Genomic DNA, 14,417 nt, shown 5'->3' with positions numbered 1-14,417 from the left:
AGGAGATGGCCCATTCTTGTTGAACAGGTAGCTCCTGATTCAATATATTCTGAGAACAACTGTTCCATCATCCAGAGAGAAGAGCAATGTGTCACAGCAGTGTCGTTTCCTTCCAAAGGGTGAGTGCGTCTGTGTGTCACTAGTGCTGACCTAAGTGGCAACAGCTAGTCCTTACAGATCTGATCCAGGGCCTTCATGAGGGAAACCAGTTTCCAGGCTTTGGACTAGGTTTTCTGGTTATCAATGTCTAGAGTCAGTGATGCTCTCTCGTAGCATAACATTTGCTGTCCATTTCCTTGAAAGCTGATCTCATGTCTCCTATGGAGAACAGTCTCTGAATATCTTTTATCTGGTAGAAATTTATGTGAATAGACTATAGGATAAACTCTTTAGTGTTTCAGTAGTTAGTAATTTTGGGATTTTTCTTTCTAGCTGTAAATTTTAATGTGATATGTATAATATTTAAGAAAATACTTGTATACAGGCATAAGTATGTGTGCACACACATATTGACTAAGTTATGTGGTCCATGAAATTGGATTATGTGTTGGTAGTCACAGCTCCACCTATAGCACCCCTGTATCTCAGTGTCAAAACAGAATCACATTCTGTGTGGACACAGAAGGGCAGAAGGTGTTAAAATCTCGAATCTTTCTCAAGGAAATGAAGCATTTAAGAGCTTTATTGTCAGGCGGAGGGGGTGCACACCTTTAATCCCATCACTTGGGAGGCAGAGGAAGGCAGATCTCTGTGAGTTCGACGCCAAGCTGGACAGACAGCCTCTAAAACAATACAGAGAAACCCTGTCTTGTAAAACCAAAGAGAGAGAGAGAGAGAGAGAGAGAGAGAGAGAGAGAGAGAGAGGAGAGAGAGAGAGGAGAGAGAGAGAGAGAGAGAGAGAGAGAGAGAGAGAGAGAGAGAGAGAGAGAGAGAGAGAGAGAGAGAGAGAGAGAGAGAGAGAGAGAGAGAGAGAGAGAGAGAGAGAGAGAGAGAGAGAGAGAGAGAGAGAGAGAGAGAGAGAGAGAGAGAGAGAGAGAGAGCTTTATTTACATGTAAGGGTACTTTAGCATGAACTTTCTAAGATATGGACCAGGAATGGTCTGGGTGAAGAGGTAAGTGTCTCCATGACTGTAATGTGTTCAGAAGTTTGATTTAGGATTTTGCACTGAATATTAAGTTTACTATTTTTGCTACAGGTATGCTTGGATTTTCCTTCTTTCTAAAATTTCACTTGTGTCATTTCTGCTTTAGTGTTTGGGATGGTAACTGCTGCAGATTGGAAGTAGGGAACACATTAACATAGGGAAGATAGACTTGCAAATTTTTTTCATCTTTTGGATTGTTTTTTCCCTCCATTTCTTTTCTTTATTTCTTTTTTGGTTTGTTTTTTTCTTCCATGTCTTTAAGTGATTTTTCTCATATCTTCTTTGAGGGCCTCTATCATTTTCATGAAGTTGTTTTTAACATGTTTCTCATCTGCTTCTTCTGCCATGGGCTGTTCAGGTCTTGCCTGTGCAGATTCTCTAGTTTCCAGCTGTGTCATATTCGTTTTTCTGTTGGTGGGTTTGTTTTTGTATTTTCTCCTTCCCATCATTTCTCCCTATGGGTGCAGAAGAGTCTCTTCCTCCCCTGGTGGGTGTCTGACCACGGTTCCTTTCCAGTGGGTGGGAGCAGTTCCAATAAGCTGGTGGCAGGGATGGAGGCCATCCTGGTATCAGGACCTTAGCAAACTCTAGGTAGGCTGGACCTTCACCTTGCTTGTCCCGTGGGTGGAGAATGGGACTTGGAAGCTGGCAGTCTCAGGGCTGGCTGAATCCTGTCAGGATGGGATCGGGTGTGCACAGTCCTCAGGTCTCTGGTGGTTCTGTTCAGGCCATCGGAAAGCAGGAGACAGAGCCACACTTATCTCACCTGTCCCGTGGGTGGAGAATGGGACTTGGAAGCTGACAGTCTTAGTGAGCTGAATCCCGTAGGGCTAAAGATAAGGTTTTAAGCATACTTCTGACTTCACTATTCACATTCCAATACAATCTCATGAGAAAGTTGTGCACTACGTTAAACCTGGACTTTTGGGCAGCTTCTGCTATCTCCCTAACTACTTAGGGTGAAGTGGCAAAGAACAATTTGAGTTTCAACAAAGCAGTCCTCAGTGTGGTCTGTAGTCACTGGCTGTAGCCGTTGATTTTCCTGTGTGTGTGAGTGCTTATGGCATGAAAGTGATGCCTTCACTAGAAGGCTATATTGCAGGAATTTATAAGAGGTCATGATTTTGTTTATTAGCTTCTCTTTGCCAGCTGCTCCAATTGAATTGCTTCACTGAAGTTTGGGGTAAGATAATGGCGTCGATAAAGAAGACAAACGTTAGAGACAGGTAATCTTCTAAACCTTATCTCCCAGTACTCCTTGCAATGGCTGTAAAATAGAGCCCTAAATTTAGAGGACAAGGTGCTACATTTAGTTCTTTTGCCCCTGAGCAACCTGGTGCTGGGCAGAAGTCCGAAAGGGCTTGATTTAGGTACCTGGGCGCTAAGGGATTTAAGCCTGGGATGCCTGGCTAGTGCCCACCTGGTGAACTCAGGTGAGTGAACCAGAATGCTGGGCTTAGGAGGATCGAAGTGTGCTTGAACAGGGGAGGTTAAATTCTGACCAGAGAACACAGTTGAAGCTAACGCTCTCTAGGTGTACAGAGTTCAAAGTGCGGACCCTTGGGCTCGCGCACCAGACTATTTCCTGACCTGGATTATGACGCAGGCCGGCGTAGGCGGGAGGGTGCCCCCTGGATACCACAGTGTAGTTTATGGTCTGGAGAGGATAGTACAGTGCTATAGGAGCTGGGACGAGGGGGCTGGGCGCTTTCACTCCAGGGCTGTGCCCCAGTCCTCGGAGTGTAGGGCTGCAGCCCCACACTGGCTGTTTTCAGTTTTCATTGTTCCAAAAGACAGTGTGTGTTTTGGGCTTCAAAGGACAGAGTACGATTAGAGCTGGGACCAGGGGGCTGGGCGCTTACACTCCGGGGCTGTGCCCCAGTGTAGGGCTGCAGCCCCACACTCCCTATTTCAGCTTTTCGTGCTCTAGCTCTTCTGTACTCAGGTGTTGGAGTCAGGAGTGAGCACAGACCTGTCTGCAGAGATAGGGCTGTGGAGGGAGTCCCCACTGCGCTTGTGAGACCAAAGGTGCAATGATAGCTCTTGCTACACCACCCCAGTGGTGCCAGCCGGCCACTGGCGCCTTCCGGTTCTCAGAACCATGCTTATTAAGCCCGGGTGTGCTGCTGGCCAGCGGGCCGGCTGCGTGTCCTCTGCCTGTGGGCTCAGCGATAGCAGAGCCCTGTACCTCTGCGGTGTGTGTCCAGCGGGGTTCAGAGCTGCAGCACGGGGTGAGTCCTGGGCACCGAAACCGCGGGCATGGTGGGGCCTGTGCTTGGCTGCTGGTTTTGTTGCTTGGAAGGCGGCCTGGGGATCTGGAAGCCTAGGTGGTTTTGCACAGGAGTCAGTTAGTTAAACGTGGTTCTTCTGATTGCAGGAACCTGGAGTTTCTTGGTGATGAAACTTCTTAAAGAGGATATCTAAGCTGGGGCCAGAGCTAAGATTCTAAATCTGCATCATTTTCTTATTATACATGGTTGTGTGCCACCAGGTGGGTGCTGGGAATTGAACTCAGGACCTCTGCAATACCAGCTAGTGTTCTTAGTCACTGAACTATGTCTACAGGCCCCCATGACTTTTAAAAAGGATTTTACAAGTATAAATTTCCCTGTTACACACCTTCTATAAGTTTTGTGCTGTGGTTTTTTCAACTTACCTAAAAGTATTTTTATTTGTATTACAAAAAATCTATTTTGTGTGGATGGGTGTTTTGCTCTTGCATGTATGTCCATGCTCCACGAGTTTGCAGTGCCTGAAGATGCCAGAAGAGGGTGCCATGTTCCCCTGGAACTGGAATCATGGATAGTGGTGAGCCACCATGTGAATGCTGGGAACCAAACCTGGGTCATCTGTTTTCAAGAAAGACAAATGCTCTTAGCTGCTTAGCTCTTCCTGTTTTAAGATGGCTAATTTTAACTCACTGTAATCAGAGATCATGCTTCTCAGGATTTGAATTTTTAAATGAATCTTTACTATTTCAAATTATGTGTGTGTATATGTGTGTGTCTGTGCACACGTGGGTTCCATGCCTGAGAAGGCCAGCAGAGGGCATGGGATCTTCCAGAGTTGGAGTTATGGGCAGGCGGTTAAGGACTGTCTGACATGGATTCTGGGAACTGAACTCTGATCCACTGCAAGAGCAGTAAATGTGCTCAGCTGCTGAGTCGTTTCTCTGGGCTGGGCCCTGTGATTTGATTATTTAAAAAACATTGTTTATTTTAGCTTGATGTGTGGATTTGTTCTGAAGAATCTTGTGTGTACATCTGAGAATGAATGTCTTTCTGCTGTTGTTGTATAGTGTTTTGTTAGTATGTTAACCTAACTGGTTTGTAGTGTTGTTCCAGTGTTTGCTCTTCATGTTGACTCACTGAAGGTGAGATCTTGATATCCCTAACTACTGTTGATGAATGGTCTGCTTTTTCCTTTACTTCACCAGATTTACTTCGTCTTGTGGTTCTCTTGTTGGGTAAAACCCTATGTCTTAAAGACTGAGGTAGCATTTGCAATCATGTGTTTGTTTCCAGTAACAGTTTTTGTCTAAAAGTCTTTTTAATCTGATATCAGAGTAGTCAATCCACTTGCTGATGATTAATTAGTATCTGTTGCCTGGTGATAAAGATTTGAATAACCCACTGAGGTAGGATGGATTCAAGAAGAGGTAAAACACACAATCACCTGCAGGCCTTACTCAGTGAGGTGTGGAAGAACATTCAGAAGGAATGTGGATGGCCTGGTTATACATTAATGGTCTTTGGGGAGAGATGATGGAAATAGTTGACTTTACTGAATCTCTGTCCTTGTGATCCTGGAGGCAAGTCCTTTTTATCATTGCCTAGCAATATGATGCCACACTCTTGTGTCTCAGACCCAGGTGAGGAAGGGAGAGAAAGGATTGGGATGAAAGATTTTTCACCCTTTTCTGTGCCATTTTAAGGTTGGTGCTGTACACTTAAGAGGCTAACACTAAGTAAAGGAACTCTACATCAACCCCAGAGTATAGGCTGTGACCTCCTCTTGGATCCTGTCTGAAGACACAGATGTAAAAAGGAAAACAATGATACAAGAATTAAAAAGAAAAAGAACATAATATTGCATATGTTTATTTGGTAGAAGTTAATAAAGTGTAGATAGCAGCTTGGAAGGGGACCTTGTGGGTGATCTAGCTAAAAACAGATTTCATTGAGAGTAATGATCAAAGGCTTTGTTTGTTTGTTCATTTTGTCAGATCCCTAAGGGGAAGACTGTTCTGGAGGTTCTAGTGGGTGTGTGGTGATGCCTGAAAGATTCAAACGCATCATTCCTAGGCTTGTTTTTCAAAGACTAGTTTTTTTTTTGTTGGGCTCAAACTGCATTATTTTAACTCAAGATAAGAGACAGGAGGAAAGGGTTCAAATCCCTCTGTCAGTTTTTCCTGACCACTCCCCATTCCCCACCCTACTAAGCTGCAGATCTGTGTTGTTTCTCTGCAAGGAAACGTTTTGTCAAACCCAGTGCATACAGGTAAATAATTAACTTGAAGTCAGGGTGAAGCAGCCAACCCAGGTCATTGATGATCTGTTGTAATTGTCTTAAAAACCTCTTTTTGGGGTCTCCTACTCAGCTTCCAAATAAATACACAGAGATTCATTCTTACTTTATGAGTGCCTGGCCTTTGCTCAGCTTTTTCCTAGTCAGGTTTTCTAACTTAAATTATTCTGTTTCTACTTAACCTCTGTTTTCTCTTTGGGCTTTTTTCCTTTCTTTATTCTGTATATCTTTCTTTCCTTCTTATTCCATTTTTGGCCCCTGGCATTGTCCTCCTCTTCTCCTTTTCTTACTTGATCATCTCTAGGTTTCTCTTGCTAGTTATTCTCTCTGCATGCCAGCTCTGCCTGTCCTTTCTCCTGCCTAGCTATTGGCATGTTCAACTCTTTATTAGACCAATCAGGTGTTTTAGGCAGGCAATGTAACACAGCTTTACAGAGGTAAACAAATACAGCAAAGAATAATGCAACGCATCTTAAATATTACACAACATTCTTTCTTGACACTCTGCCCTTATCCTCCAACCCTCCTGGAGTTAAGCTCTGAGAATCTCCTCATAACTCCTGTTTGAAAACTCATTGTGTTTCACCACACTTAGTCACTCAGTAAGAACAATTGTAAGTTGCCAGAAAATGTGGATGGAGGCTCTCTGCTTCGTATTTTATGGCAGCCCATTTCATATTCACAGAGTTGACCATGCCACCTATACCTGTTTTTGTAACAGTACTGTGGAAGATGCATGCTAATAGGCTTAACTTCTTTGTCTTGAAGGTTGTGGCAGCAGTGCCTGAAGATAATACAGTAAGCGTTGATCCTAGTCCTGCATCATTGGAATTGGTGACATGTTTGCTTATCTTTGGACTGCTTGCTGTTGTCTTATTAGTTTGCAGAGTCTACAGATCAGTAAGTAATAACTTATAGTAAGAGAATGGTCATTCTGGGATTTGTTTTTGCTTTTAAAATTTATTTTCTTTTATGTGTATGACTGTTTTGCACGTATGTATATGTATGTATGTATGTATGTATATCATTAGTTCGTGGTATATAAGGAGGTGAGAAGAGGGCATTGTTGGATTCCCAGGTACTGGAGTTACTGATGATTGTGAGTTACAGCATGGATGATGGGAGTTGAATCTTGGTCCTCTACAAGAGTAGCAAGTGCTCTTAACCACTGAGTCATCTCTCTAACCCTCATTCTGTGTTTATGATTGAACAACTAATTGGAGAAACTTGCTATTTCAGAGAAATAAGTCAGGTCATAGTGTTCTGGGTTACTCATGGTGATATGTAGTCATTAGAAACTGAATATAGATTTAGTGGGTTTTCTTTGTAGGAATACAATAGGGTAGTGCTAAACCCCATCTTTCTTCCTTTCCTTCTTCTTCTTCTTTTTTGGGGGGTTTCTGTGTTTGTTTTTAACAGTATTAAAATGCCAGCAGATATATCTACCTCCCAACATAGAGTAAAAAACCCTACTGTATATGCAGTTAATAATCCCTGATTTCATTCCTATGGACTGCTATGTAGAGGTACGCTTGTCCTGGATCCTGTATTGCTTATTAATATATTTAATTTATTTATTTTAGGAGGGAGTCATGCCATATCCTTTTCTTTCTGAGACTTCTTTTTTAGATGTTTGCCCTTGTGCTCTGACTTCATTCCTAATTTCTTCATGGTTTTCTAGTTCCCTCCAGAAGAAGACCCTCTACTCGTGTTGCACTTCCTTGTCTTCGGTATACACACATCCCAATGTATCTCGTGTTTTCCAGTTTTTCTTCTGATTTTCTGTCTCTGTTTTCTAGGTGGTAGACGTCTGCTTGTTTGCTTCCCTTGCTCAATTTACTCTAGCCCCAGTGCTCTCCAGGGTGGATTTATCCCTTCTTCATTGAGAGCTTCTTTAAGAAGTAAAAGTCTAATGACTTTATTAGAGTCAGTCCAGGTCTAGAGCCCCTTGATATTTCATAGACTTTTATATTGATTATTAACAATAGGAGACTTAATAAAAGGGGCTCCCTAAAATACTTGTTTTAGTGCCCAATATATGTGTGTGAAACATGGATTCAAGTGGAACTTAGCAGGTGACTTTGGAATGAGGCTGTTTCAGAGCCTTTAATATGATAACACACAGTGTAAATCTTCAATGGGAGATGTTACTATGTAGCATTGTTTTCAATGGAAATAGAATGCTTTTGGGTAAGTCATTCACTGTAAGGCCATAACAAAGTTGTTATCTTAAAACTTAGAGTACACGTGATATAGATTTACTTGAAGGAATATTTGTTTTAATGTAATTTTGTTTAAAATTTGTTTACAGATTCAAAGCCGATTTTATGTTGGTAAGTAGTCATTTTGGTTTTAGATCTTGTGGTTGTATATAATTTAAAAACTGATCACACTTAGTCATAATAATCTTTCTTTTGCTTTCTCAGTAAGGGAGCAAAAACTGGCTCTCGAACTTTCTGTGCTACTGAAAGAGAAATGTAAACTACTTGAACAAGTGAGCCTTGCTCAGAAGGAGGTAAGACATGTTTGAAAATAACATCCATCGTAGTGTGGCACTTACTGGTTCTCCATGGATGATTCCGTGTCATCAGAGCTGTGTCAGAGCAGAGCTCCCTGCTCCTCACCTTCATCACTTAGCCATTCTCTTTGCAGCCACCCTGGTGATGTATGGTGCTTGTCTTCCCTGACAGACTAGTGAGAGGGAGCACCTTGATTTGCTCATTGCTCATTGGATATTGTGAAACTGCCTTTAGGGCTTTTTCACCTTAAAAACAACTTTATTATTATTAGTAATATTGTGTGTGTGTGCGTGTATTTGTGTCTTTGTGTGTGCATGCATGTACCAATAAGGCATGTTTGTGGTGATCATAGGATGTGGAAGCAGTCAGTTTTCTCCTGTTACCATGTGGGCTCCTGGGATTGAACTCAGGTTATCAGTCTTGGCACCAAGCTCCTCAACTACGGAGCCATCTTGCTGGCCCATTTCCACCCTTTTAAAGGCACTCACAATCTTTTTCCCTTTAGGTCCTATAGAAGAAGGGTTTTTGTTTTTAATATTTTCTATGTTATATATGAGTTTTGTCAGATAAGTGGATTGCAAATATCTTCTACTCTGTGAATTATATTTCTGTTTTGTTTGGTGTCTTAGAAGTTAGAGGTCTAGAATTACAGTGTTAATGTGCTGTAATGTGTCATGAAATTTTCTCTCATCAAGGATATGAAGGAACTTTTGCTTGGTGTTGTGTAAACACTTTACTCACTGTTTTCATTTGGGCTTTGTATTAGCTTGCTAGGGCAGCTGTGACAAAATGCCACTTTAGCAGCAGGAGTGAATTTTCTTACAGTTCTGGATACGTGTCCATGGAGATGTAGGCAGACTTTGCTTCCTCTGTGGCCTGTCCCTTGACTTGTAGTTACCATTGTCTGCTTGTTGTGTCTCACTCTGTCTTAATGCTCTCATGTTAGGATACCAGTCATGTTAGTTTGGGTCATCTTAACAGCATCAGTTTAACCTAGTTATTTTTAAAGGCTTTGTGTCCAAATATCATATCATTCTGAGTTGCTGAGACTTAAGAGACTTGGTTTCTCTGTGTATTCCTGAAGATCAGGCTGGTCTCCAACTCACAGATTTTGTCTTCCTTCCTGATATGGAACTTAAAGATTTTACCTTCCTTATTTGCCTTATTTAACATGTGATAAAAATGTCTGGTAGCCAGTTACTACACATTAATCTGTTGATTTGTTTAGGGAATATTAGATGACTCACTTCTGTGGATAAGCTTAAGTCACTCTTGCTGTTAGAGTTTTCATCTCCAGCAGACTTGGAACAACTTTGCTAGTGACAAGGGTAAATAACGTTCTGCCGTATGTTGCCCCGGCTCGTGGTTGCGGTGTTTGTGCTCAGCACAGTGGTTATATTGCAAAATTAAGCTCAGAAAATCCAAGGGAATTTTACCTTTGTGGAGATAGATTCTGTTTGCTGCTTTGGCATCTCTTTAGATACAATTTGAGACAAAATTTGTAGTTTTTACTCATGTGTTTCCTTGTTTCCTTCAGTATGAAGCATTAGAGTCATCTTTAAAGGAGGCCAACTTTGACAAGGTGTCAACAGACGCACAGAGTTTGGAGGTAAAAAAAGTATGATTTAAAATCTAGGGAAAAGATTCCCATCAAAAGTATGTTATTTTCTCAAAAATAATTATTTCAGAGAAATATAAAATATGTGTCTAGATCTTAAACCTTACAGAAAAAGTTAGAGGAAACGGAACATTTGTAGGTAGCATAAAACATTATAAAACAAGCCAATTTCAGTTCTTGTTATTAACTTGTTTTGGGGGATAGGAAATCAGTTTATCAGAATCTACAGATTTATAGAAAGTAATCCTTTAATCTGTACTCCTAGGAATGCATTGAAAAGACCATTCCTTTTTTAGGATATTTTGCTCCAGGAAAAACACATAGAACTCTCACAAATTTAAGAATAATAGGAAATAAATAAACTGTGACCATATCACTTTTTTCTTACCGTGGTAGTAGGCATTAACTAAAATTAGACCAGAGGTTTTCATTGTAAATAGTGGCATGGTGATAAATATTCAGTCCCTGTCTGTACTCTTGATCATGTCCAATTTTCAGTCAGTGACACTGGTATCACTGAATGGAGAGTTTAAGAGAGATGGACAGTTAACTCTCCTGTTTCAGAGGACACAATGATTCATCTTAGCACACAGAATACAATGTGATGGAGTGCCTTGATACTGTTTGCAGATGGAAGGGTTGTAAAAAATGAATTGTGAGCCTGTATCGTAAGTAGAAGCAGCCTGCTCCTGCTAATGATAAAATAGAAAACAGATCTTATACCTTTGATTATGGTGTTCATTTCAGTGTGGCAGGTCTGTCATGTTATGTCCTCTGTAGGAAGTCTGTGTTTTATGATTGAGAATGCTCTTGTAGAACCCACAAGGAGTTTAGACTCCAATTACATTCCTGCTGTTATTTTAACGTTAGAGAAATGAACAAATGTATACAGTATTTATAAATTCATCTGATTTTTACCCTAACTAAAAATTCTTATGTCTGGCTTGTTAAAGTTAGCTTTCTATTTCAGGCAACCTATAAAAATCTAGAAAGAGATAAATCTCAATCTGGTGATGAACTACTAATTTTAGAGAAGAAACTAGAAGAGAGAACTAAGCATCATGAACAAGATGAATTGGTGAGTCCTGTGTATTCCAAGAGAATTGAGAATCTTACACATTAATACTATATTTATGAAAATATTCCATGTAAGCCAGCCATAGTGATGTAAACCTGTAATCCTAGCTCTTGAGAGGAGGTGGCAAGCGTTCAGCAAGAATGTGAGAGGACACCCTGTCTTTAAGATGCAAATAAAGGAAAATAAATAAATAAAACTCCAGAACCAACCAACCAAATAATACATCTAACCAAAACTAAATGAAACAAAAGAGGAAACTCCTGTATGTAAAAATTAGAATATAGATGACCATGAGAACAAAAATTTCCACATCCGATCTTTTCACCTGGATTTTGTTTGTTGTTTTTTTTTTCAAGACAGGGTTACTCTGTGTAATATTGCCTGGCTATCCTGAAACTCACTCTGTAGACCAGGCTAGCCTGGAATTCACAGAGGTCCATCTGACTCGGCCTCCTTTTGCTGGGATTAAAGGCATGCACCGCCTCCCATTGAATTTTTACTTTTTGGATGTTATGTTCATTAGTGTTTTTGCATATTCCTTTTTTCTAATTGTTTTCATTTTCTGAGACAGTGTTAGAATATAGCTCATTCTGTTACACTGTATAACTGTATAGCTGAGGCTGTCCTCAAACTCATGACCTTCCTGCCTGCGCCTCCTAAGTGCTGGGATTACAAGTGGGTACCCCTACACTTGACTCCCTTGTACATTTACATGGAAAATTTCCATATCTGGTGTGGAAGTAACCATAAATAATGTAATGTGAATAATCATACTAAAAGGTGTATGTATGTATGCATACACACATAGACATATGTTTTAACTTATAATATTTTAAATATAATTTTTAATTTAAATTAGAAACAAGCTTGCTTCACATGTCAATCCCAGCTCTCTCTTCCTCCCCTCCTCCCTTGCCCCTCCTCCAGCACCACAGCCCCCAACCCAATTCCCACAATGTTTCCCAGGGAGCATGAGGCCCTCCATGGGGATCTCCAGAGTCTGTTATTTCATCCAGGGCAGGGCCTAAGCTCTCCCCCACATGTCCAGGCTGAGAGAGGTTCCCTTCATGTGGAATGGGCTCCCAAATTTTATTCATACACCATGGTAAATATCAATCTACTGCCCAAGGCCCCAGAGATTGCAGAGGCCTCATCACTGACACCACATTCAGGGGGTCTGGACCAGTCCCCTGCTGGCCTCTCAACCATCAGTCTGGGGTCCAAGAGTTCACCCTTGTCAGGTCAGCTGTCTCTGTGGGTTTCACCATCATGGTCTTGACCCCTTGCTCGTCACTCCACCCTCTCTGTCACTGGGTTCCAGGAGTTCAGTTCAGTGTTTAGCTGTGGGTATCTACCTTTCCCTCTGCTTCCATCACACATGCACACACACACACACACACACACAAACACACACACACACATACACACACCACACACACACACAGACACAATATTTACAACTTTTTTTACTTTAAATTCTGGCATAAGGAAAATCTTGATGTGTGTGAGATTATTTAAAACATGAATTAGTGGGTTCATCTTGAACCTAAACAGTGCTGTGATACACTGAATTTGTGAAGATATGCTATTATCACATAATTTGTAAAATCCTTGTGGGCTCGCTGTAAGCAAGCTGACAAGGCTGATATGATTGTTGGGAACTGAACTCAGGACCTCTTGGAGAATAGTGCATGGTATTGACCACTGAGAAGTTGTTCCAACTCCTTGTTTAGGTACTTATTTGCACTTCTTCATGGTTTTTTGTTGTTGTCGATTTTGCTATAAGAATTCTCTGTGTAACAGTCCAGACTATTCTGGAACTCACTATGTACACCAGGCTGGCCTCAAACCTGGAGATCTTTATGCTTTGCTGCACATTTTAAAAATAAGATTTTGACATTGCTGCATTGTTTTCCCTTTCCATTTTTAGTTTTGAGACTTGAATGCTGTGTAGATTATGGTGACTTCTTTGTTTTCTGCCCTTTCTTTCTTCATAAACAATATCTTTCTGTTGTCTTTAGCTCTCTGATATTATGTGGAGATGTGTCACATAGTGTTTCTTTCATATGTAGGGCACTTTCATTCTGGAAACGCTTGGTTCTCTGGGTTACTAGAATTATTCATTGTGATAATACAAAGTTTTTATTTGATGATTATTTCATTTAATCCTGGCTACCCTGGAACTCCCTATGCAGATCAGGCTGACCTTGAACTCACAGAATTCCAACTGCCTCTGCCTCCTGAGCACTGAGATAAAAGGTGTGTGTCCCTGGGATTGGCCAGGTTGCATCTTGTTGAGCTGGCTTTCCTTAAGTCCCATTAGAAAGTGGTTGGTTACTTTCATAACATTTATGCCACTCCTGTTCCTGGAGGCATATCTTACCCGTGTTTAGTATTGTAGTTTGCATGGTTCACAGGTGACATTGATGACTACTTTTTTCCTCTGTTGCATGCATAACACTGTAAAGAGAAGCTATTTCTTGAGAGAAACCTTTCCGCCCACCTGGTTCCAGAGCTGCTTTCCTGCCCGCCTGGTTCCAGATCCGCATGAGTCCCAAATAAACACACAGGAGGCTATATTAATTATGAAGCTGTTGACCTTGTTTGTCTCTTACTGGCTAGCTCTGCCTTAAGTAATTACCCCATAATTGTTAATCTAAGTATGTTTCTTACTGGAGAATAGTTCCCGGCGTCCTACCCCCATGGCGTCACATGTTGACTCTCTTGTGTTTCCCCTTCCCAGAATCCTCCTTGACTCCTAGTCCCTCCTATCTAGGTTTTCTATTGGCCAGACAGTACTTTATTGACAAATGCACAGGCAAATAACAGGACTTCCCCAATATAACACCTTTCAGCACTATTGAAGATCACCAGTAGGGATGAAACATCCAGCTATATGTATGCCTAAAAGAAACAAAGATGAGTGGCAGAGAATGAGATGTGTATATGCATGTCTAGCAGAAGACAGGAGCAGGAGGGAGGATGGAGAGAAAGCAGGAGCATGAATGTGTGTGCATCTGTGTGTTGGTATGTGCGTATGTGTGCAGGCACCCAAGGAGGCCAGAAGAGGACATTAGATCCTCTGGAATTATAGGCACTTGTAAGCTTCTCAGTGCAGGTGCAGGGAATTGAGTGTGGGTCTTCTGCAAGAGCAGGATGTGTTTTTAAGTACTCATCTGTCCCTCCAATTCCCCAGGTCTTCCTGTTTGGTTTCCACTCATCACTCTCTTACTACTGCTTTGAAATCATTGTGTGAAGTCATCTTATTTTCTGTTTGTCTAACTGGCTTAGGTTTCTTCTGTCTATTGTCTGTGGAGTCTTTTTTTATCATTTTTTATTTTAATTTTAAATAGCTTGTTTTACATGTCTATCCCAGTTCCCTCTCCCTCCCCTCCTCCCACACTCCCCTTCCCACCCACCCTCCCACCCTATTGCCAAATCCTTCCACATAGGGGATATCTAGAGTCTGTCATTTCACTCTGGGTAGGGTGCAGGCACTCCCCCTAAGAGTCCAGGCTGAGAGAGCATCC

At 41.4% G+C, this 14,417-nt stretch overlaps 1 protein-coding gene and 1 non-coding gene across 2 annotated transcripts in view; both read left to right on the top strand.

Annotated features, from left to right (window-relative positions):
* Nucleotides 1–3,178: 3,178 nt before the first annotated feature.
* The window catches only part of LOC121138712 (melanoma inhibitory activity protein 2-like), a gene marked incomplete at its 3' end in the record, with an annotated part of 36,220 nt that continues 24,981 nt past the window's right edge, over nt 3,179–14,417 (top strand). Inside the window, exons 1-6 of the mRNA XM_040741346.1 lie at nt 3,179–3,376; nt 6,441–6,572; nt 7,984–8,005; nt 8,099–8,187; nt 9,729–9,800; nt 10,780–10,887. Coding sequence (XP_040597280.1) covers nt 3,179–3,376; nt 6,441–6,572; nt 7,984–8,005; nt 8,099–8,187; nt 9,729–9,800; nt 10,780–10,887 — 621 coding nt within the window. The remainder of the gene's footprint in view (nt 3,377–6,440; nt 6,573–7,983; nt 8,006–8,098; nt 8,188–9,728; nt 9,801–10,779; nt 10,888–14,417) is intronic.
* Nucleotides 5,067–5,184, top strand: LOC121138713. Its single transcript, XR_005875590.1, has one exon. It is a non-coding gene; the product is annotated as a small nucleolar RNA SNORA26 (small nucleolar RNA).

The sequence above is a fragment of the Mesocricetus auratus genome, unplaced genomic scaffold (assembly GCF_017639785.1).
Source record: "Mesocricetus auratus isolate SY011 unplaced genomic scaffold, BCM_Maur_2.0 contig_11653_pilon_obj, whole genome shotgun sequence".
In the NCBI taxonomy this organism is placed as follows: domain Eukaryota; kingdom Metazoa; phylum Chordata; class Mammalia; order Rodentia; family Cricetidae; genus Mesocricetus; species Mesocricetus auratus.
This window is presented reverse-complemented; position numbering and strand designations above follow the sequence as displayed.